Source organism: Gossypium arboreum, chromosome 11, assembly GCF_025698485.1.
Source record: "Gossypium arboreum isolate Shixiya-1 chromosome 11, ASM2569848v2, whole genome shotgun sequence".
Taxonomy (NCBI): domain Eukaryota; kingdom Viridiplantae; phylum Streptophyta; class Magnoliopsida; order Malvales; family Malvaceae; genus Gossypium; species Gossypium arboreum.
This window is the reverse complement of record NC_069080.1, coordinates 38323366-38349228: the sequence shown is the minus strand read 5'-3', so window position 1 is coordinate 38349228 and position 25863 is coordinate 38323366. Positions and strand designations below refer to the sequence as shown.

Below are 25863 nucleotides of genomic sequence, written 5' to 3'. Positions count from 1 at the left end.
CAAATAGCCTATTTTTGTTCACACGGGTAGAGACAGGGTGTGTCTACTGGCCGTCTGAGGTACACAACCTAGGCACATGGGCGTGTGTGGCCAATTCGATTGGGCAAATGGGCTGGCACAAGGGCCTGTGGTCAGCCGTGTGACCCAAGTTAGTATACCCTCCTGTTTTCAAATGGCCTGGCACACGGGCGTGTCTTCGACCGTGTGATACAAGTCAGTATGTATGCCCAATTTCCACACAACCTGAGACACGGGCGTGTGGCCACTGTATAGTTGAAATGTTTCTAAGTTTCCAAAATTTTCATATGTTATCGATTTAGCCCCGAACCACTTCTAAGGCATGTTTAAGGCCTCGTAAGCCCTTATAAGGGATAATGTGATTCTGTTGAATGATTTATGACAATCAATGCTTTATTATTTGATAAATAGATGCTATATGTTGTGAATTAATCAATAATACCTCGTAACCCTACTCCGACAATGGATAAGGGTTAGGGGTGTTATATTTTATTGGTATCAGAGCTACGATTTAGTCGTTTCTAGGACTAGCGTAGCGTGTGTGAGAGTCTAGTTATACATGCCATATATACTCTACGATAGCGTGATGATTCCTGACAACTTAAATTGTGTTTTTGTATAGTAAAGGATCCCAATTGAGCTATAGCCGATGAGTTTGAGAGTAATGCGTCTGCTCCTGCACAAAGGTCAGTGCCATCTGATTCTAGACCCGTAACGGGCAGTCAGGGAGGAGAGGATAAAGAAGCCTTCTTCCAAATGATGAATGAATGGTTTACTTAATACATTCGTACGAACCCAGCAGCTCAGCAACCTCTACCCTTACCTATTCCTCAACAAATCCCTATTATTCCTCAAGTTATAGATCCAACACGGTTGAATAAGCCTCTAGTTGAAGAGATCCGCAGACATGGGGCTGAAGAGTTTAGAGCTAATGCTGATGATGATGCTGATGCTGAGAGAGCTGAGTTCTGGCTCAAAAATATGATTCGAGTATTCAATCAATTGTCTTGTACTCCTGATGAATATTTTAAATGTGTTGTATCTTTGCTGAGAGACACCACGTACCAATGGTGGAACATGTTGATATCTGTGGTTCTGAAAGAAAGGGTTACTTGGGAGTTCTTTCAATCTGAATTTCGAAAGAAATACATCAGTCAATGATTTCTCGATAAAAAGCACAAAGAGTTTCTAGAATTAAAATAAGGCCGAATGATTGTAACCGAGTATGAAAGTGAATTTGTACGATTAAGTAAGTATGCCAGGGAATATGTTTCTACGGAAAAGATTATGTGTAAGAGGTTAGTTGACGGGTTGAATCAAGACATAAAACTACTAGTCGAAATTCTAGAGTTGAATGAATTTGTCATTTTGGTTGAAAGAGCTTGTAAAGTCAAGAATCTTAGCAAAGAAAGGAAAAAAGCATATTCAAAGTTAGAGATTCGAGAAAAAGATTGATGAGTAAGCCGTATCAATCTTTATCAAAGAAATCCAGAGATTCGTACACTCACCCAAATACTTCAAACAAATATTCGAACAGAGATCGTAGAAAACAATACTCAGGTACTAAAGCTCAAGTTCCATCAATATCGAGTGTTGGCAATATGAAAGACAACAAACCCGATTGTCAACAATGTGGGAGAGATATTTTGGAGAATGCTGGGATAAAAGTAATAAAGCTTGTCACAAATGTGGTTCACTAAATCACTTCATCCGAGACTGCCCTGAGCTGGATGAGAAAGCTAAAGTTCAGGATGTAGGACAAAGTAACACGTCGAATAGAGGTAGACCACCTAGAATTGCCTGAAATGTAAATGGTAGTAGAGGGGCGACAAAGGATTCAGCTGTGAGATCCGAGGCCAGAGCACTTGCTAGAGCCTACGCTTTCGCGCTTGCGAAGAAGCGTCATCTCCAGATGTTATTACCGATACTTTCACTCTCAATGATACTAATGTGATTGCATTGATAGATCCAAGATCAACCCATTCTTATATATGTATGAATTTAGTATCTAGTAAGACTTTGCCTGTAGAGTCTACTAAATTTGTGCTTAGAGTATCGAACCCCTTAGGAAAATGTGTTTTGGTTGACAAAGTCTGGAAGAATTGTCCGTTAATGAATCAGGATTTCTGTTTTTCGGCTAATCTGATGTTGTTGTCATTCAATGAATTTGATGTGATTTTGGGTATGGATTTGCTAATGTTGCATGATGCTATAGTGAATTGTTGACGAAAGATAACTGAACTGAATATCAGAATAATGGGACTATTAGAATTGAATCTGAAGATCTGAATAGTTTTCCAATTGTGATTTCCTCTATGTTAGCTTGGAGATTTTTGAAAAATGGGTGTGAAGCTTACCTTGCTTATGTACTTGATATCAAAGTGATAGAAACAAAGATTTAATTAGTACCAGTTGTGTGCAAGTATCCAGATGTATTTCCCGAAGAGTTGTCTGGTTTACCACTTATTAGAGAGGTTGAGTTTGGTATTGAATTAGTACCGGGAACAATGCCGATATCGATAACTCCATATGGAATGACTCCTACAGTGTTAAAAGAATTGAAAGCTCAGTTGCAAGAATTGACAGTTAGAGGTTTTGCTAGACCAAGTTTCTCTCCCTAGGGTGCACCAGTGTTATTTGTGAAAAAGAAAGATGGCACAATGAGAATGTGTATAGACTATCGACAGCTCAACAAAGTAATGATTAAGAATAAATACCCATTGCCACGAATAGATGATTTGTTTGCTCAGTTAAAAGTGGCAACAGTGTTTTCAAAAGTTGATTTGAGATTGAGTTATTACCAGTTGTGAGTTAAAGACTTAGATGTGCCAAAGACTGCATTTAGAACAAGGTACGGACACTACGAATTTCTTGTTATGCCTTTCAGACTAACAGATACACATCTTGTTTTTATGGACTTGATAAACCGAATTTTCTGGCCGTACTTAGACCGATTTGTAGTTGTGTTTATTGATCATTTTCTGATTTACTCTCGTGATGAATTTAAGCATGCCGATCATTTGAGAATTGTGTTACAAACTTTAAGAGATAAACAGTTGTTTACAAAGTTCAGCAAATGTGAGTTTTGGCTACGGGAGGTTGGTTTTCTAGGACATATAATTTCATCCGCGGGTATCCGAGTTGACCCGAGCAAAATTTCTACGATTATAAATTGGAAGTCTCCAAGAAATGTATCCGAAGTCTATAGTTTTTTGGGACTAGCTGGGTATTATAGATGATTTGTGAAAGGCTTATCGATGATTGCGACTCTGATAACACGAATGCTTCAAAAATATGTTAAATTTGAGTGGTCAGAAAAGTGTCAGTAAAGCTTCGAGCAGTTGAAAGCATTATTGATAGAGGCACCAGAGTTAGTTTAGCCTGAGTCGGGTAAAGAATTCGTAGTTTTCAGTGATGTATCATTAAATGACCTGGGTTGTGTTTTGATGCAGGAAGGTAAAGTTGTAGCTTATGCCTCAGGACAATTGAAGCCATACGACAATAATTATCCAACGCATGATCTAGAGTTAGACGTGAGTGTTCGCTTTGAAAACTTGGTGTCATTACTTGTTTGGTGAAAAATGTCATATTTATACTGACCACAAAAGCTTAAAATATCTGATGATTCAGAAAGATTTGAATTTTCAATAGCAGAGATGGTTAGAATTGCTAAAAGACTATGAATTATTGATTGACTATCATCCGGGGAAAGTGAACGTAGTTGCTTATGCTTTGAGTCGAAAGTCCTTATTCGCTTTACGTGCTTTTAACACACAATTAGCTTTGTCTGACGATGGTTTGATAGTAGCCAGGTTGAAAGCAAGACCGTTATTTCTATAGCAAATTTGTGAGGATAAAAAATTTGATAATGAATTGCAAGGAAAACGAGCTCAGTGTGAGTCGACTTTTGATTTAGAGTTTTGAATAGGGCCTGATGACTTTTTGATGTTTCATGATAGAATATGTGTACCAAAAAATTCTAAACTCATTCTGAAGATTCTAAACCAAGCACACAGTAGTTGTTTATCAGTACATCCGAGAAGTACGAAAATGTATAACTATTTGAAATAGCTTATTGGGGGCACAGCATAAAACGAGATATCTCAGAATTTGTTTCGAAATGTTTGATTTGTCAGCAAGTCAAAGCTGAGCAACAAGTGCTGTGAGGTTTATTACAGCCTATTATGATTCCTGAGTGGAAGTGGGATAGAGTAATAATGGATTTCGTATCGAGTTTGCCCTTATCTCTGAAAAAGAAAGATGTGATTTGGGTTGTTGTTGACAAATCGACTCATTTCATTCTGGTACGTATAGATTTCTCACTTGATAAATTAGTTGAGTTGTATATTTTTTAAATTGCAAGATTACATAGTATTCTTCTATCTATTGTTTCGGATAGAGATCCAAGATTTACTTCACGATTTTAGAAGAAATTAAAAGAAGCTTTGGGTTCAAAGCTGCATTTTAGCATAGTATTTCACCCGCAAATAGATGGTCAATCCGAACGAGTTATTCAGATACTTGAGGATATGTTGTGTTGTTGCAGTCTTGAGTTTGAAGGTAGCTGGGAGAAATATCTACCGCTGATTGAATTTGTTTACACTAATAGCTTCCAATCGAGTATAAAGATGGCACCGTATGAAACTCTATACGATCGTAAACGTCGAACACCGTTGTACTGGAGTGAGCTCAACGAAAATAAGATTCACGAGGTTGATCTAATTAGAGAGATTGAAGAAAAAGTAAAAGTAATTCATGATAGTTTGAAAGCAGCTTCGGATCGACAAAAATCGTACGCAGACTCGAAACAGAAAGATATCGAGTTCCAGATTGGGGATAAAGTGTTTTTTAAAATGTCACTGTGGAAAAAAAATATTTCGGTTTGGTCAAAAAGGGAAATTGAGTCCACGATTCATCGGACCGTATGAGATTATTGAGCGAGTTGGACCAGTAGTATATCGACTATCTTTACCGTTTGAGTTAGAGAAAATACATAATGTGTTTCAAGTGTCAATGCTTCGATGATACCGAACCAACCCTTCACATGCCGTTTCCTAGACCAAGGTTGAAATTCAGTCTAATATGTCATATGCTGAAGAACCAACTCAAATTTTAGCTCGTGAGATAAAAGAGGTGAGAAATAAGAAAATCGCATTAGTGAAAGTATTATGGCATCGACAGAGGGTTGAAGAAGCTATGTGGGAACTTAAGGATGCTATGAGAAAAAATTACCCGAACCTATTTATTGGTAAGATTTACAGGGACGAAAATCCCTAAGGGGGGAGAGTTGTAATAACCCAATTTTGACTAAATTAGAACAGTGGTTTCAGAACCACAAATTCGATGTCAAAAAATTATTTTAATATTATTTTATGTGTTTACAGCCTGATAGCATGTATATGTAAAAGTTTCGTAAAGAAATTTTACTGTTTGAATGTTTAATTCGGTAAAAAGGATAAAATCGCGTAAAATGTAAAATGCATGTTCTATTAGTTAAAGGTGTGAAATAGCTTTGAATTTTAATTATGGTGGCCTTAAATGGTAATTAGGCCATTAAAATGGTGGGTGGACAATATTGGACATTAAATGGATGATATTAATGGTATTTCATTAAGGTTATATTGGTAATTAGCATAATTAACATATAATAAATAAAAGCAAAATGAATTTTTGTCCATCTTTCTCTCTTTTGGCCGAATGTTGATGAAGAAGAAAGCATTTGATTGAGTTTTAGGGTTCAACACTTGTAAGTCTAAATTTGTAAGTGATTTTGACTCTATTTTTAATGATTTTTACATTTTTGATCATTGCTCGTATTCTAGCTAGCCCGTTGAAGATTTAACATGTTGCCATTGTTGAATGTTTGAGTAAATTGATATTGATGATATATTATGAAGGTTTATTGATAGATTTACTAGTTTTGTAAAGTGATTTTTGACAAAAATGTCAAAAAGGGATTAAATTGTGAAATGTGCAAATTGTGCTATTGAAATGTGAAATAAATGGAAGTTTTGGGCTACTAGGGATCTATAAATAGTTCGGCCAAGCTTAGGTTTATTGAAATTATGTGAATTTGTGTTTTGTGAAATAAGGATTAAATTGTTAAAAGTGTGAAAGTTTAAGGCCTAATGTGCAAATAGGCCTAAATGTATGTTTTGGACTAAATTGAATGAATGGTTGATTAAATAAGTTAATTTTGAATTCATATAGATCAAGAAAGAAAGAATTCGGATTTAGATTGAGGGAAAAGCAAGGTTATTGAGTAGTCGACCTGATCCGTCAATTCCGAATACGAGGTAAGTTCGTATGTAATGATTACATTATAAATGTATGTTAAAATGCTTTAATATTGCATAAATTGTTAAAACGGGATTATGGATAATGTATGAAGTGTGAAAATGACTCTACGAGTGCATTTGACAATAGAAAAGAAAAGTGTGAAAGCCCGGTTGAACCGTAAGAATAGTTTTGGATACTATTGACATGTTAGTAAGTGATACGTTGAGTTGGCTTCGGGCCATGATATTAGCACTTCGGGTGCATATTTTACCGATTTGGCTTCGGGCCATGCATATCGGAGGATTTGGCTTCAGGCCATGATAATAGTTCGTCGGATAAGTTACCTTGATTTCGCTAAAGGCCATGGTATAGCTACTTATCGTACAAGACTCCTGAGTATCCAATTTCTATTCCAAATGGTTCAACGGGTGAACGAATGATGTGGTTGAAGAGGAGGTTAGTACGAGGCGATACAGGTATGTACATAACCTATTCGAGTATTAAATAGTGATAGTTCGATGAGATGGTATTTGATCATGTTTTGAGACATAAGAAAGGTCTATAGTTAATGTGTATATGGTTTTGTCATGTGTAACTGGTTGATTTGCATTGATTCGATGAATTAAGTTATTCATATATGAACTTACTAAGCTATGAATCTTACTTCCTGTTATTTTTCTATGTTTTAAAGTGAACCAAGGCTAGCTTGAATCTGGGAGTCGTCGAGAACATCAGCGCACTATCAAGCATTTAAGTTGGTACTTTTGAGTTAAGTTTTAAATAAATGGCATATATAGGGACTTTGATCATTATGGTATATGTGAAGCTTATTAAGTTATCCATTTAAAATGGCTTGTAAATGTATATGTTTTAGTTTGTATATATAGCCATAAGCGATGGCTTATTTTTGTATGTTTTGGTATGAATGTGGTGATGGTTTTATAGTTGCTCAAATGGTTAATTGATTTGTGGAGTATAAATGTTTGAGAAATGCCTTGATGAGATATGATTTTAGATGTTGTGTTGGTTATTTATTGGGTAAGTTATGTATGTGTAAATTATGGTAAATAAGCCATATTGTTTGATATTGTTTTGGCATGTATTTGGTAAGTAAATGGTAGTGATTTGAGATTTGGAATAGATGAAATTATAATGGTATGAATTATGCACTTGGTTGATGATTTTGGCTGCCTAATTGTATGATTAAGTGGTACCATTTTCTCTTTTATAGGTATACTTGGTTGGGTGGCAAAATGGCTTGGCAAATAGCCTATTTTTGTTCACAAGAGTAGAGACACAAGCGTGTCTGCTGGCCATGTGAGGTACATAGCCTGGGCACATGGGCATGTGTGGCCAATTCGATTGGGCACACGGGCTGGCACACTGGCTTGTGGTCGGTCGTGTGACCCATGTAATGCCCCTTCCCCGTACCCGAGACCGGGGCAAGTTACAGGGCATTACTGTGCATGATTATGACATTTTTGGGAAAATTTCGGGCTATAAAATTTCGTTTCATATTAAAACCAATCAATCATGTCCATAATGTCCCTATTATGGACCTACGAGGCCAAAGACATACATTGAAAATGGTCCGGGACTAACCCAAGAACTTATGAAAGTTTTTGGAAAATTTCCAAGGTTAAGCCTTACACGTCCGTGTAGAGGCAATGCACACGCTCGTGTGCTTTGGGACATACACGTGTCCCTTACTCGTGCGGAATTAATTGAATTTATTTCTCATTTTGAACATACAGGGGTTTTCACATAGCCGAGCACACGTCCGTGTCCCTGGCCCGTGTCCTTCACATGGCTTAAAAACGCTCGTGTTGTCACCCGTGCCCAAAAACTCGAGCATTCTATTTATGACGTCATCATGCATTTAGGGAAACATAGCCAAGATACACGCCGGTATACTAGGCCGTGTCATTCACACAGTTGAGACACACAGTCGTGTCTCTACCCGTGTTTTTACTACCATGCATTCTGACCTAAAAATTTTAGGTGTAGGGAACACACGACCATACCACACATCATGAAGCTGACCCTGTGTCACACACAGCTTAGACCCACGCCCGTGTGTCTATCTGTGTGGGCCCTTTTGGAGGCTACAAATCTAAGCCAATGGTCACCCTCTATAACCACACATATTCGTGAACCTTAAAGATGTTTAACATGGCCTAAATATGTCCGAGTACTACCATAAATGGTCTCTTGCATGATAACCTCATCTCATCGGTTATGTACATGCTAATTTATGCTCTTTGTATTTAGGATTTCCATCTCATTCAAAAACACATTTAGACTTGGCTCATTGTTATAACACATTGCCAATTATGACCTAACCATCCCAAGTGATTTGGCCACATTTCATATATCTATTTAGAATATACCATATTTAATCATCACAAGAACATTTAACCACAAAAAAACACCATTAGTAGGTCATAGCCTACATCAAAATGAGCCATGTCTTATGGCCATATACAAAAGGAATAAGTTTAATGTTTAAGCCTTTACATAGGTCAACCAATGACACATATCACAAAATAACCAAAATCTATACGTGCCATTGAAACAAAATAAAGTATCTATATACCAACGCAAGACAAGTTGATAGTGTTGACAATGCTCTAATCGTCTTTCAATCTTCACAAGTCCACAAGCTCTGTAAAACGGGGAAAAGAGAAGGGGTAAGCATTAACATGCTTAGTAGTTCCGGATAAGGGGAAAGTAAACTTACCGGTTATTTAGCATGCAACCATATGAGATATTCAGGCCAAACATTCATAGTAAAATTTCCTATCACATGTACTCAACCATCAAGTTAATCTCATGCCAGTACAATGTAACATCCTTCATAGATGAGCTCATCAATTCAAACATGTTTATTCCCATTTAACATTTTAATCTCGTCAAATTTCTTGGAATCTCGATGGATATCTCGTTTACCATCAAATCATGCAAGTGATCCTTTAAATACGCACTCCCGTGAACCTCATTTTTATGGCGGGATTATCAGTCCAGGCTAAATTCAGATCCTATTCAGATCACCCGTCCGAGCTAAATCCGTCAAAGCACACATATTCTTCAAGATGCTAGATCACTATAGGACCACCCATCCGGGCTAGATCCTTTATACCATTATTTCATTTTCGAGTAATCCATCAGACAGCCTTTTTTATTCAACCGGGACATTTCATCATAACATTAATAATTCATGAATTGTCATACAATAAATATTACTATTATAATTCATACATGTACATACATCTTTAATGTATTTAAAGATAGTTTACATTCGAGTTACACGAACTTACTTAGTAATTGCTTAGGTTTCGTATTATAGTTATTCCGAAACCTTTCGTTTTCCACGATCGATCTTCGAAATCGGTTCCTCAGGGTCTATATCAGTAAAAATAAATTATTAATACCTCATGCTATTTATTTCTAACCTAAAATTCACCCCGGGCAAAATGACTATTTTGCCCCTAACATTTAAAAAATTTACAACTTAGTCATTTTGCATACATGAACCCTAGCTTAAAATATGGGTAGAAATGGAGAAAACATGTTTCAAAGATCTCAAAAATACAAAGAACATTAAAAACGGATCTAGGAGTCACTTAACTATTGAGCTTGGAAAGTGAAGAAACCCTAGCTATGGTGTCCCTTGGAATTTTGGCAGCAAGAGGGAGAAGAATGGCTGATTTTTTCCTTCATTTCCCCTTTTTATTGATTTTATTACCAAATGACCAAAATGCCCTTCCTTACTAAACTTCCAAAATTTTTCATGCATGCCCTTTTTTTTTCAAAAACTTAGAAATTGAGTAAATTACTCTTTATGACCTTCTAATTAATAATCTAAAGCAATTTCATGCAAATTGCTTTTAAAATCCAAGTTTTGCAATTTATTCAATTTGGTCCCTAATTTCCAATTGGACACCTTACACTAAGAATTTCTTCATGAAACTTTAACTCATGCTTACTTTCATATTCTTGGCCTCATAATAATTATAAAATAAATATTTTGACATCAGATTTGTAGTCCTGAAACTACTGTTCCAACTAGACCCAATTTTGGGATGTTACAACCCAAGTCAGTATACCCTCTAGTTTTCACATAGCCTGGCATACGGGCGTGTCCTCGACTGTGTGATATAAGTCAGTATGTATGCCCTATTTCCACACTACCTGAGACACGGGCATGTGACCCCTGTATGGTTGAAATTTTTCTAAGTTTCCAAAATTTTCATATGTTATCGGTTTAGTCCCAAACTACTTCTAAAGAATGTTTAAGGCCTCGTAGGCCCTTATAAGGGACAATGTGATTGTGTTGAATGATTTATGAGAATGAATGCTTTATGTTTGATAAATGTATGCTATATGTTATGAATTGATCAGTAATACCTCGTAACCCTACTCTGGCACGAATACGGGTTAGGAGTGTTACATACACGGCATGGGTACATGCCCATGTCATATGCCCATATGATTCTAAATCATAAACAGTGAGTCACACGACTAGGACACATGTCCATGTCCTTGCCCGTGTGTCTTACACAACCTAGCACACGCCAATGTCGTCTACCCATGTGGGTCTAAATCGTAGACAGTGAGTTACACGACCTGGGCACACGCCTATGTCCTTACCCGTGTGGCTCAAACAGCTTGGGTACACACCCATGTCATCTACTTGTGTGATTCTAAATCATAAACAGTGAGTTACATAGCCTGGACACACACCCATGTCCTTAACCTTGTGAATCATGCAATAACATGGCCACACACTGCCTGAACACATGTCTGTGTCCTTTGCCTGTGTGGCTCAAATTCGATGATCAGTGAGTTACATAGCCAACCATACGACCTGGTCACACGCCTACGTCCCTGGCTGTGTGACGTCGACAGCCACATTTTCCAGTGTTTGAAATTTGTAAAAACAGGGGTTTTTGGTACGCACCTAAAGAGATTTTGTAGCAAAAACAACGTAGAGAGTCTCTGAAGCCTAAAACAACCATTCAATCATTCAATCAACTGAATTTAATGACAATGAAGCACAATTATACACAGAAACTTATGTCAAAAACTTCGACATAAAATCTTCAACGGAATTGACACTTACCAAAAGATTAACTGCAATTACTCGAATTAACCTGCTGAGATTTGTTACTTCCAACACCTATTTCTAAAATAAGGAACCAACATTGTTTAACCATGAGAAATTATCCATTAGCGCAAACTATCAACGATACGACACCGTCATTTCTTAGAACTTTTAACAAATTGACACAATTGACATCACAGAAGACATACTTACCCGACCTGTACAATAGATTAGAATGAGAAGTCCAACGATCGACAACAACACGCTCAAACGATTTAAAAAAAAAAGCGAAAGAAGAGGAAAAAGAAAAAGAGAAGGGAATGAAGCAAAAATGTAAACGGGAAAAGAAAGGGAAAAAAAAAGAAACATTTAAAATATTTTGTCTTAGCCACCAGTAAATTTTTCGTCAACAAGCAAAATATTTCTTAACACATACGATAGGACTCGAACACGGGGCCAGACAAAATACAGAGACTTAAATAGTGAACCAACAAACTCATTCTTAATATAAATTTACAGAGAATTACATTTAACTAAGTAATGCATGGATGGGGTTGTTTTAAAATAATAAAACTTTTAACAATACAATTCGAATTTCAGACCTTAAACATAATAGTAAAACAAAAAACCACAGATATAAAGATTTAATTGATATAAAATCGCAATAATAATGTTTTGTTATTTTTAAAATTTAATGATGTGGCACTATTTTATTGGTGCCTAAAATTATATTTTTATATCATCTTAATATATTTTATTTTTTAAATGAAGGATGGGTTTTATACTGAAATTAATAGATATAGATGAATATATAATAATATTTTGTTATTTTTACCAATTAACAACCCTAAAAAGTCAAGAGTGCTCTCTGAGCATCCCAAAAAAACAACGGCTACTGTGCTTGGGCAGCGGACGAGTGGTGACTTGAGGGTATGGAAACAGAAAAGGAATTAGCTCTTTTTGAAGAAGAATTGATCCAGTTAACAGTAAAGAGTTCGCTAGTAACGCCAGTAGAAAATCCAATGCTGATCTGCACTGTTTGGACAAAGAAATCATATAACCCAGATAGTTTGAGAGCACAATTAAGGAGTGTATGGAAAACTAGAAAGAAATTCGAGATTAATATTGTGGGGCAGAACCTGTTTTCAATAGTTTTGAAGATGAGGATGATTTAGAGCATGTCATGGAAGGGCGACCATGGCTTTTTTGGAAACAACTAGTAATTCTTGACCGATTAACGGAACCACTGGAGCGAGGCAAGATTGACTGATTCTGTCCCCTTTTTGGATAAAAATAGGGCCAAGTCCTTCAGAATGTGACAAAAAGGACCTGATGCATACGGTGGGATCCACGTTTGGAGGTGTGATACGATCAGAGATTAAAGGGGACTTTTGTCGCCTGAAGGTCAATTTAGATGTACAGAAACCACTACGGAAAGGTCTGTTTGTCTCTCCAAACAATCAAGGAAGAACCTGGCTTCCTTTCAAATACGAATCACTACCAACATTCTGTTTTGGGTGTGGTTGGCAGGACATGGGGTTAAAGATTGTATGAGTATTTCGTTTGAAGAAAGAGTAAAGACAGAAGATGATTTACCTTATTCAATAGCGCTTAAAGCTGAGTCTTCTATCAAAGGAAAAGAAAGCATATGGCTCGGGTCCCTAAAAAAAAAAACAATGATACAGTGTAACTATACAGGCATGGAAGAACCAGATAGTAACAGTAAGTGCAGTACAGAATTATTGATGCCGAAGACACAGATAGATATGATGATGGCAAAAAATTTCAAAAAAAGACCCAAATGTTCTGGACGCAGAAGACGGAGGGAGGGAAATAACAAATTTAATGATGGTATTGAAAGTCTTGGAAAGGGTATGACCAATGTGGAGGAAAAGTTACAGAAAAACCAAAGTAGCATGGCAAAAAATCAGATCGATGAAGCGGAGATAAAAAATTATGAAGAATGGGAAGCAACACAATAACTGAGATATCACAAAAGCAGCTGGCGTAGATTGGACAAGAAGGAGAACTTTGATGCAAATATGTCAAAAAGGATCTTGGATAAACGCAAGTTTAATCATGAAAGCCTAGTTGAGAATGCGACATATCTCACTAATGAAAGTCCTGTTAAAAAAGTAAAGGAAAATAAGGATAGGGAGGATAGTTATGCCAATTTTGATTGTAAGCAGGCTGTTTCCCACGTTAGTTCAGAACTAACACAAGTTATATCGATAGCTGCCAATAGGCAAGCCGACTGGAAGCCATAAAACTCCTAAGCTGGAATGTCTGGAGACTGGGGAATCCCCAGGTTAGGAGATTTCAACATATGTTGAAACTCTACAAACCCGAACTGGTCTTCATAATGGAGAAAAAATTGGATCATAGACGCATGGAATGAGTTAGGAGAAAATGTGGTTTTCAGAACGGGATAGATATATCAGCAATGGGTACACGTGGTAGAATTTACCTTGCATGGAACGAAAATCACTTGGCTATTCAGAATCTCATGTTGATGTTGAAGTTATTGATAAAGATAACTCAAACAAATGGAGGTTCACTGGATTTTATAGGAATCCACGAGTCTCAGATAGGCAGGAACCTTAGAATCTTCTTCGAAGGCTACGAGAAACAAATTCAGGAGCATGGTGTATATGTGGTGATTTCAACGATATTATGTATGCTCATGAAAAAACCGGAGGCGCAACAAGAAATGAAAGGCAGATGGAGGCTTTTCGAAAGGCCTTAACAAATTATGAATTAGTCGATTTGGGTTATACGGGACAGAAGTATATATGGGAGAGGGGCAACTTCCAGACCACAAATATTCGAGAACGGCTAGACCGGGGAGTGGCAAATAATGCTTGGCTCAATTTGTTTAGTAATTACAAGGTACATAATCTTCTGCATTGATTCTATTATCACTGTCCGAATCTAATCAAAACAGAAATAAATAGTGCACATGATGGGAGAAATCGCTTTAAGTTTAAATCTTGGTGGCTTATGGAATCGAATTGTGCTGATGTTATTAGGAAACTATAGGATGAGAAATCAAGTGATGCTCTTGCTAAATTGGAAAATCTTCGAGCTGGCCTACAAAAATGGGGACGAAGAGTCAAGTACGCACATGACAGGAAAAGGAAGAACCTTCGAGATCGATTGGTTCAACTTGATAGTATGGACCGGGATGATGATGTGATAGCAGAAATCCTTGATGTAAAGCTGGAGCTTAATTGGGAAATGGAAAAGGAGGAATTATATCGGGAACAACAGGCTAGAGCCAATTGGTTGCGTGAGGGTGATAAAAATACAATGTTTTTTCATAGTAAAGCTACATAAAGACAGAGGATGAATCATATCCGGGGATTGGAAGACAAGAATGGATTCTTTAAGACAGAAAGAGAGGGTATGGAGACAATCGTTAAAGATTATTTTATGGAGCTCTTTAATTCAAAAGGGGTTGGCAACACAAACCATCTTCTTTCAGGGGTTAAAAAGTGTATCAATGAGGATATGAACCGAATATTAGCAACAGATTATGAGGAGGAAGAGATAGTTGAAGCGCTTAAGAGCATAGGGCCGACAAAAGCCTCTGGGCCTGATGGCTTCCCAGCTATTTTCTTTCAGAAATTTTGGTATATTGTGGGAAAAGAGATTTGTGAGTTTTTCTTAAGAGTCCTAAATAAAGGTATGTCTTTACAACCTTTAAACCATACGAATATAGTATCAATTCCAAAATCTGCTCACCCGAAAAGCCTCATAAATTTTAGACCTATCAGCCTATGTTCGATGTTTTACAAAATAATCTCAAAAACAATAGCAAATAGATTCCAAAAGGTTCTTGATTCTTGTATTGATCCAGCCCAAAGTGCGTTTGTCCCTGGAAGGCTCATTACTGATAATGTTCTCCTTCCATATGAAATCTTACATACTCTCCGGAATAAAAGAATGGGGAAAAAAGGGTTCATGGCCTTTAAGATTGATATGAGTAAGGCATATGATATGGTGGAATAGGGGTTCCTAAAACAAATGATGATTAAGATGGGTTTTGATGAAGAATAGGTTGTGAGAATTATGCATTGTATTAATACGATTTCATACTCGATAATTTTAAATGGCAATCCACTTAGCCCTTTGTTATTTCTCATATGTAGCGAAGGACTTTCTACACTACTAAGGCTAGCAGTTGAGGAAGGAAGTCTAAATGGGATCAAAGCAAGCAGACGAGAACCTCAGATCTCTCACTTGTTATTTGCTGATGACTGCATTCTATTCGGGGAAGTAACAGAGAGGGGAATTACGACATTTGAACAAATTCTAAAAGAGTACGAGGAATGTTCTGAACAATACATTAATAATGAAAAATCAACGATGTTTTTCAGGTCAAATACTTTAGAGACAGTTCGAGCGAATATATCAAACTGACTGAGAGTTAAAAGGTTCAATAACTTTGAAAACTACTTGGGTTTACCAAATATGGTGGGCTGGAGAAAACGTGGGGCTTTTCAACATCTAAAAGACCATATAAAGATGAGAATCGACAACTGGAGTACTCGTTTATTATCACAAGGAGGGAAAGAGGTGTTCATTAAAGCCATTTTACAGGAAATTCCCACATACACAATGTCATGCTTCTTATTATTGATGTCTATGTACTACAAAATGGAACAATTGATGGCAAACATCTGGTGGCAAAAGGGGAAAGGTAAACGCGGAATTCATTGGTGCCCTTGGTACATTGGTGCCCTTGGTACACATTATGTAAATTAAAAGATGAGGGTGGACTTGGTTATCGTAATTTAGCTAAATTCAATTTGGCCCTCCTTGTAAAATAAGGGTGGACATTAATTGATAACCTGACGTCCCTTTTGGCGAGAACATTAAAAGAAAAGTACTATCAAAACTCTGATTTCTTAAGGTCGGAGTTAGGAAACTCACCATCATATACTGGGAAAAGTATATGGGCAGCCAAAGGGCTACTGCTCTCAGGTCTAAGCTGGAGGGTTGGTGATGGAAGTAATATCAAAATTGAAGAAGACGCTTGGGTTCCGAATGCTAATGGTTTGCTGGTCCAGAAAACAAGCAATAGGCAAGATGTTACTAAAGTTTCAGATCTTATCTAGCATAGAAACAGAACATGGAAGTCGGAGTTGATTCGCACTACCTTTTCGGAAGAGGTTGCACAACAGATTTTATTAATCCCATTGGCCCGTTCTCCTCATGACGACTTTCTGTGCTAGAAAGGCGAGGCATCCGACGAATATACGGTATGTAGTGGGTACAAAATTCTCTTACAAAGTAATGGAAATTACAACCAAAGTGAGAATAATAATTTTTACAAAAAAATCTGGACAAGTGACCTCCCGTCAAAAATTAGAATTACAGCTTGGAGATCCACTCTTAATTATCTCCCTACCCTAGTAAACTTAAAAACAAAGCGAGTAACTAATAACGACATTTGCCAGAGGTACATGCAAGGGCAGGAAAATAGAGACCATATCTTTTGTGATTGTGCTGTCACCAAAGAAACATGGGCAAAATTAGAGTTTGCATGGCCCCAGAACATTTTACAGTCTGAATATATGGAATGGTTTACCTGGACGGTGTTAAACAGTAAAACAAAAGTAGTCCGAATATTTCTCTACGCCATATGGGCTATCTGGTCAACTAGGAATAGTTGGGTTCACGAAACTCAGAAGCGGTCTAGAGCAGAAACAGCAAATTTCATCAAGAAGTACATACAAGAACTAAAAGATATTGAAAGAAAGGAACTCACCTCGGATCAGAATCTCAAGTCATGGAGGCCTCCGCCACAAGGTTTCTTCAATATCAACTTCGATGCTGCTTTCGATAAAAAGGAGAAAAAGTCATGTTCAGAAGTAATAGTCGGGAATCCCAAAGGAGTAGTTACAGTATCAAAAGAGCAAATACATACCAACATTTCCTCTAGTTTTGCAGCTGAAGCCATTGCATGTTTACAAGTAGTTAATATAGGTAGAGAACTAGGCTTAACTCATGTTATCATTAAAGGTGACTCTTTGACAGCGATAAAGAAGATATAGAATCAAAACAGAGACAGATCGAAAATAGGACCTTTTATTTTTGACATAAAAGAACGAAGAACAATGTTTTTTGAATGTCAATTCCAACATGTAAAGAGAACAGAAAATGCAGAAGCACATAACCTGGCATCAGAGGGGCTAAAAATGGACAGGCAAAGAGATGCTAACCACGGTCATGCAATGACATCTCTAATCGGGGCTGGCAACGACACCTCTAAAAATGGACAGGTTGATACTGAAGCAAAAGTTGATCGAGGCTGGAAACGACATCTCTAATCGGCTATGAGTCATCATTAAAGGGTTTTGATGAAATTAAAGTAACAGAGAACAAGATTCAGGAGAAGACGAAAGGATATGAAATGGAAAGGGAAAGAAAAAAAGTAAATCAAAAGTCATGGGGCAACAAATTTCCTTGAAATTCTGGAACGTTTCCAAAATGAAAAGATAGATAAAAGGAGGAGACGCACACAGAGCTCTCTGATTGGGTGAAAGGGTTGCATTTGTTTAGTTTCTAGAATATTCTTTTATTAGTAGAATTTGGGCCAAAAGTTTTATGGTCTGATTGTTTTTATTTGTTTCCTGGATTGTGTATATATCTTATTTTTTAATTAATTAAAGCCCAATCGTTGTATTTTTTCTTAAAAAATAATATTTTGTTATTTTAAAATTTAATGATGTGGCACTATTTTATTAGTGTCTAAAAATTATATTTTTAGATTATTTTAATATAATTTTTTTAAATGAAGGATGGGGTTTTATACTTGAAATTAATAGATATAGATGAGTGTATAATAATATTTTGTTATTTTAAAATTTAATGATGTGGCTTATTTTATTGGTGCCTAAAAATTATATTTTTAGATAATCTTAATATAATTTATTTTTTTAAACCAAGGATGGGTTTTATACTGAAATTAATGGAATAATTTTGTAAGGTCCTTCAGTGTTTTTACAATTGTTCTTAAGAGCTGCCGTATTTTAAAATTACAGCGTTGGTCCCTCTTAAGTTTTTAACCTTTTTAGGCCTTTCACGTTTAAATATTTCAATTCCAGTGCTTTAATAGTCAATATGAGAAACTAAAAAGACCAAAAAACCATCAATGCTATAGGAAAAGAAATAATAAAATTACCCTCTTGAGAACTAAAAAGCCAACGATAAAGTTTGGAACTTAAATGCGTAGAATAAAACGCAAATCATGTTGAAGATCTATGGGTTTTTTTTATTAAAATAAAAAAAAATTAGAAAAAAGGTATTCCACCAAGATTATCTGCAAAAATTGAGTGTTTTTATGGTAAATTTGGTGTCGTTGGCATCACCCTATATTTCATTCCTATCTAAACCATCAATCCCGGTGAAGTTAATTTTTTTTTTACTTAGTATGGTTAAGTGATCAGGCCACACTAAAAAAAATACTAATATTTTGTAAAAATTATATATTATATAATAAAAATATAATTTTTTATAATGACGCCGACTGACATATTAACATTACTGATTTTTAAAAAAAAAAAAGAGTTTGATGAAATAAAAAAGAGTCATGACTCTCAGCCCTAATGTACAACAACTTTTTTCCCTTTTTACCATTTCTTTTTCTTTTTTCTTAACTTACCTTATCTCTTATATATGTTACCGGTCTCTCCCCTCCCCACGTACACAAAGTTTTTTTAGAATGCCATCCAAATCAAAGCGAACGGATATGCAACAGTCATAACATAAAAAATTATTTTTTTCACAAAAATTGTTTTTTATGGGTTTATAAATTTTTTTAGTTGGTTGTTTTTCGTTGGAGTTTTGTAAAGAAAAAATTATTTGTATTGGAATTTTAGAGAGAAATTGTGATAGTTTTAAGGTATGCTTTTATTATTTGTAATAATAATTTATATATTATATGTTATATTTTAATTCATTGTTAATATTTAGATTTAATATATTGAAGATTATATTTTTGTTCCATAATCTCACGGTTTTACCTACCCAACATTCAAATTAAAGTCAAACTCGTCCACCGATAGATGCTCTTGGAACCTCTATATATGAGTCATGAACTTCATATTGTTGATTTAATGGAATAACATTTTGAACAAGCTCAACATCCGCTAACTCAGCTAACAACTCAATTGGTTCAACGTTTCCAGACAAGTATACAGAGGCCAGATAGAAGGTTGCTTCCTCTATATGTTCAGGCAAAGAACATCTAGAAGTTGTCTTTTGTCTTGTCTTGTAAGCAACCATGCCTATCTAATCGAATTTTGCTTACCAAAGTGGTCTTACTAAAAGTAAGTAAGCAACCAGTTCCGTTCCAAGTGACATGGCTTTTCACTATTATTTTCCAGAGAAGGTTGCTCATCCAGCCCAGCAGATCCATTGTTTATGCGGAAGTGCGATGCGGCTCATCATCTACAACAAGTTTCATCGACCTATATTTGCACAGACTTGACGAATCTGGAAATTTGTAGAATAATCTAAACATCCTCCTCCCACAATGTGAAGCGATTTTCACACTAATTTTTTGTTTCACTTGCGATTTAAATATTTAACCAATTGTTATTTAAGTTTAAAATTATGGAAAATTATTTGGTACACTGTTAGTAGAGTTTTTAGATTTCACAAGTAAGGTTAGGTAGATGATAACTGTTATGTATAAGTATAGTGAAATATTTTTAAAAAAATACATATGTCAATTTTTTTTTACTAAATTTCAAACTGGGCTTTTATTAAAATAGAGAAAGTAAAATTACATAGTAAAAGTCCAAAAGAGTAAAAAAAAAATAATAGATAACTAAAACGGCCCAAAAATTTAAAGTGGCCCAAAAAGAAAAACTATCTAGACATCTATGCAGAATAGTCTAGAATCAAAAATAAATGCGTCGAACGAAAGCCCAATCAGAATTACTGAAACCTGTCCTATCAAATGTCTATCATTTCTACTTTTTCTTTTGACGGTTCAGTTCTTGGGAAAGCTGTTTCTTTCAAAAAACTGATTCATTTACTTTTCTTAAACTTTCCTCTCATTTATCTTATTCTCCAGTCATTCCTCAGTCTGGTTCACGCTCCCAATTGATCTTTTTTTTTTTATTTTCGGCATACCCAGGGATTTTCATTACCAGGTACACCTCCTCCTACCTTTTTAAGGTTTCTGTTGCCAAAATATGAGCAAGAGTATTTGCAGATCTCGGTATATGTTTGAACATGAAATTTCTAGATCTGTTTGTTGTCTGTTGAATATCATATATATATGCGCTCCAATCTGTGATCGATCTTGACTCATGTTTGTACATTTCTTAATTATTGCTAGAGAGTCTCCTTTGATTATGATCTCCGGCCATTTCTTTTCAAATCCTACTTGGACTGTTTTTCGACATACAATTGCTTCAGCTGCAAAGGCAGAGGCTACGCCTTGATGGATTTTTTAGCAAGATAAGAGGACTATCCCTTCTTCATTTTTTACCACAATACTTGAAGCTGATTGGTGATGACTCCCATCATACACACCATCGAAATCAATTTTAATGAACTCAATAGGTGGGTGGCTCCATCTTCTAATCTTATTCATACTTACTGGATTTCTTTTTTCGAGGCCATTAAGCTCAACAATATAGTTTTTTATGAAGTTTGCTATTTCGTGGCCTATACTAGTTTTCTTTCCATGCATTATTGTGTTTCTTTCTCCCCAGATGGCCCAAAGTGCACAACAGAAAAGGCAGCATTGACATGGGGAAAACTGATCAAAGACCAAGGCAATCCACTGTACAAAATCCATATTCGTGTCCATGAGAATATTCTGAATTGATAGTGTTTTCCAAACTTCCACTGTAACAGGACATTCACAAAAAATATGATCAATTGTTTCGGTTCTTCCACCACATCGGGGGCAACTTGTATTACTAACAAGTTGTCTATGTTGCATATTAACCCTTGTAGGCAAATAGTTCCATGAAACTCTCCATATTGTAATCTTGATTTTTGATGGTAGATTTAGGAGCCAAAGTTTTTTGTAAAAATTGTTGTAGACGGTTTGTAAAGTGTAAGCTCTAGGATTTTCATCAGAAGTTTATAATAGTTTATAGGCGCTACGGACCTAAAATTCGCCTGAATACTTGCCTCCTCAAACAAGAAAATCATCATGAGGTGTTCGTACCAAAGGGATCGGAGGAGTTTTCCAGCATCTTCCTCCGAAAAGGTATTATTAATCAGTTCTCTTTTCCATAATCTTTCATTACTGTCGATCAGCTCATTGACTTTAGAATCTCGCATAGAATTAACAATTGAGATAATCTAAAATAAACTACTTTTGGAATCCAAGCATCGTCATTACTTGAAATATCAGTACCTGTACCTACCCTCCAGCATATTCCTTTTACCAAAATACCTTTCACCGCCCAGATACTTTTCCATATATAAAAGCTTGTATTTACCAAATGAGAATTTAAAAAATGGTCATTTGGAAAATATTTTGCTTTAAAAACTTGCGTAACAAGAGAATTCTGATTATTAATAATCCTCCATCCTTACTTAGCTAGTAGGTAAATATTGAACTAAGACATATTTCTAGAACCCATTCCCTCTCCTCTTTTGCGCGATACATAAACTTTCGTTGACACCAATGTATCCCTTTCTTTCCCTGTCCTTTTTGCCACTAAAATCTAGCGAAAATATTTTCTAATTTCCCACATAAAGATTTTGGTAAGAGAAAACATGACATAGCATAAGTTGGTATTGTTTGAAGCACAAATTTTATAAAATCCTCTTTTCCCCCTTGTGACAGTAGCCTTGTACTCCAATTTTCAATTCTCAAATCCTTCTTCCGTCTTCCGAAGTCGAGATTTCTTCTTTGTCCCATTCTATTGTGTTTAAACTATAAAAAATCGTCAACTTATTAAAATTCACGCATTAACCTGAGCATTGATCATATTCCTTCAAAATTTCTTTTAAAATTATTGCTCTTATTCTTGTAGTTTCACCAAATAAATACAATCATTTGCAAACAGTAGGTGTGATATCTCTGATCCCCTTCTACTAGCCTTTACTCCTTTTAACAAGCCCTCTCTTATTGCCAGTCTTATCAAATATGAGAGTCCCTCACTGTATATTAGAAAAAGAAAAAGGCTAAGGGGATCACCTTGACGAAGCTCTCTAGTGGGTTTGAAAACATTTCCTCTTCTCCCATTAATGTTCACTGTATAAGAAACTGTAAAGATGCATCTCATAATTAGAGCCACCCATTCCTTTGCAGAGCCCATTCGAAGCATTACTTCCTTTAGAAAATCTCATTCAACTCTATCATAAGTTTTGCTCATGTCTAATTTGACTGTCATAAATCTTTTTTTTTTCAGTATGTTTCTGAGTAACGTGTGTAAAACTTCATAGGCTACTAACACATTGTCAGAGATTAACCTTTTAGGAATGAAAGTTCTTTGAGCGCTGTCAACACATCTTCCAATAATTTCTTGAAGACGATTTGTAATTGTTTTGGCCATAATCTTGTAGATAACTATGTATAAATTAACAGGTCTGAAGTTGACAAGACTAATAGGGTTTCGGATTTTTGGAATAAGCACAATATTTGTAAGGTTTAAAGAGTCAAAATCTTTGCCATCATTCAGAATTCCAAACAAAAAATTTCAACATCTTTACCTAAAATGTGTAACAGGCCATTTTTGAGTCAAATCAAAATAGTGGTTTTGAAACCATAAATTCGAGGTTAAAATATTTATTTTATTATTTTATTAAAGTTTACAGCATGATAGAATTATTGTGTAAAAGTTTCGTAAAGAAATTTTACTGTTTGAATGCTTAATTCGGTAAAAATGACTATAGAACATTAAAGTAAAGTCCTTAAGTGGTTAATAGACCATTTATGGGTTAGTGGATGATGATAGCATGGCAATTGGTGTAATTTATAATATTTTTAAAGGTTATAAAGGTAAATTAGTAATTAATGTTAATATTAATAAAACAAAACCAAGTTTTTTTCTTCATTCATCTGTCTAGCCAAAAATTAAAGAAGAAGAAAGCTATTGTTTGACTTTTAGGTTCGGTCACTTGGATCTTCAATTGTAAGTTCATTTTAGCTCGATTTTTAATGATTTTTATGTTTTTGATATCGTTGCTTCGTACTCTAGCTAGCTCGTACCCTAATTTTCAAAATTATTAAAGATTTATCATGTTTCCATTATTGAATACTTGATTAAATTGATGAGTTATGATAATATATGAAGGTTTATTGATAGATTTACTAGTTTTGTAAAGTGACTTTTGACAAAAATGTCAAAAAGGGTTTAAATTGATAAAATGTAAAATTAGGTGGGTAAAAGTGTGAATAAATTAAAAATATGGGCTGCTAGTAACATGTGGTAAATTCGTCTAAGCATATAATTGTACTAGATTGCATGAATTTGCAATTTTATGTGAAAAGGACTAAATTGTAAAAATGTAAAAGTTTAGGGGCAAATGCGTAAAATAGTCCTAATATGTGTTTTGGACTAAATTTCATAAATAGTTAATTAAATAAGCTGAATTTGATATTATATAGATCAAGATAAGCTAAAATCGAGTTTAGATCGTGGAAAAGGAAAAGTTGACGATTAGCCGATAATTACTATCCGAGCAACTCGATGTAAGTTAGTATAATTAGAATCAAACTTTTAAATACTTGTAATTATTTGAAATGTATGTATATAATTGATTAATTGATATACTTGTAATAATATTGCCTTGTTGATATAAACTGATAGTTACCGAGCCCCATTTGAACTGTATATATTCGTAGGATACGACTGACATGTCACTAGGGTTACTATTTTGGTTAAGATCCTGCATGTGTTGCGGACTCACCGCAGCTCGAATGAGCTTACCGATATATCAGCTCGTAAGAGCTTACTGTTTTCAACTCGATGGAGCTTACTGTTCTCAGCTCGTATGAGCTTATTGATTCAACTCATCAGAGCTTACCGTTTCAGCTCAATAGATCTTATTGTCCATCAGCTCAGGAAGAGCTTACTGTTCATAACTCGAAATAGTGGAAAATGACAAGGAATTGACAGATTACTAAATTATATGTACTGTATATCACTCGACTATCCCTTGAGATTCTAATAAGTTCAATGGGCATAAATTCTGTGATATGGTAAAGTACTATTTATACGAACGAATTACTGTTATACGATTGAAAGTAAAATGTTATAAATGATGTAAATGATGTATGTGAAGTTGATATGATACAATGTATTAAGTATCTATATTGAGTTAATGGATGTTTTTATGTATTTAGGTAACTAACTTCTTATAAATGTTTGTGTTTAGGCATTTGGTGATTTAATTGAATACACCTTAATTATTGCTTTGATTATGTATAAATGGTAAGTTTAATTCTGAATTATACGGGCTTACAAAGCTATAAAGCTTACTCTGTTTCTTTTTCCATGTTTTATAGAGGTTCGATAGCTCACTCGCTTCGGACAAGTTGGAGTTACGCATCACATTATCCAGTTGCCGATTGGTACTTTTGAATCTGTGGATATATATAAATATGGCATGTATAGGCTAGTATTAAAGATGATAAGTATGGTTACTTGAGATAATGAATTTTTGGTACATTTTGTGGTATAAGTCTAAGTCATGTGATTTGGCTAAATTGGATATAATGTTTTGGTTGTCTATAAGTGTTCAATTATGGTATGTTTGATAAGTAGTAGATGGAATGGAATTATGCAAATGTTATCTTGATTTATGGTTGACTCATGATTGGAAAATGCATGATGTTAATTGAGTATTTGAATACTATGTTGAATTGGTATTAAATATGTATAAAATGTATTGAAATGGCTGCCTATTGAGTTATGAATTGATTAAAATTTATGCTTATGCATGTATGTGAAAATAGGGTGGCAAAATGGCTTTGCAAATAGCCTATTTTTATCCACACTGGCAGAGACATGGGCGTGTGTCTCAGCCGTGTGTGACACACGGTCATGTTACACGGCCATGTGCCCCCTGGTGTTGATTTTAAATGAAGTCAGTATGCTCCATACGGTCTCACATACGGGCGTATGACTAGCCGTGTGGTACAAGTCAGTATACCTCCTATTTGGCACACCGCCTAGCATACGGGCGTGTGACTTGGCCATGTTATATAAGTCAGTATACCCTACAGTTTTGGCACGACCTAGCACACAAGCGTGTGTGGCCACTTAGAAGGGCACACGGGCGTGTGGTCGGCCGTGTGACCCAAGTCAGTATGTATGCTCTGTTTTTACACGGCCTGAGACACAAGCGTGTCTGGAGCCGTGTAAGGCACACGGCCAGTTCACACGGGCGTGTGACCCCTGTATGTTTGCAATTTTCCTAAGTTTCTAAAATTTTTATATGCTATCGGTTTAGTCCCAAACCACTTCTAAAGCATG

At 35.6% G+C, this 25863-nt stretch overlaps 1 protein-coding gene and 1 long non-coding RNA gene across 2 annotated transcripts; both read left to right on the top strand.

The window, feature by feature from the left end:
- The first annotated feature begins 16869 nt into the window (after window positions 1–16869).
- Window positions 16870–17736, top strand: LOC108473909 (uncharacterized). Its single transcript, XM_017775730.1, has 2 exons — window positions 16870–17379; window positions 17557–17736. Exons 1-2 carry the CDS (start codon window positions 16870–16872, stop codon window positions 17734–17736), a joined length of 690 nt encoding a protein of 229 aa, XP_017631219.1.
- A 2616-nt stretch (window positions 17737–20352) lies between these two features.
- LOC108470754 (uncharacterized) lies at window positions 20353–25094 on the top strand. Its single transcript, XR_001869378.2, has 4 exons — window positions 20353–20568; window positions 20757–20983; window positions 21136–21641; window positions 24894–25094. It is a non-coding gene; the product is annotated as an uncharacterized LOC108470754 (long non-coding RNA).
- Window positions 25095–25863: the final 769 nt, after the last annotated feature.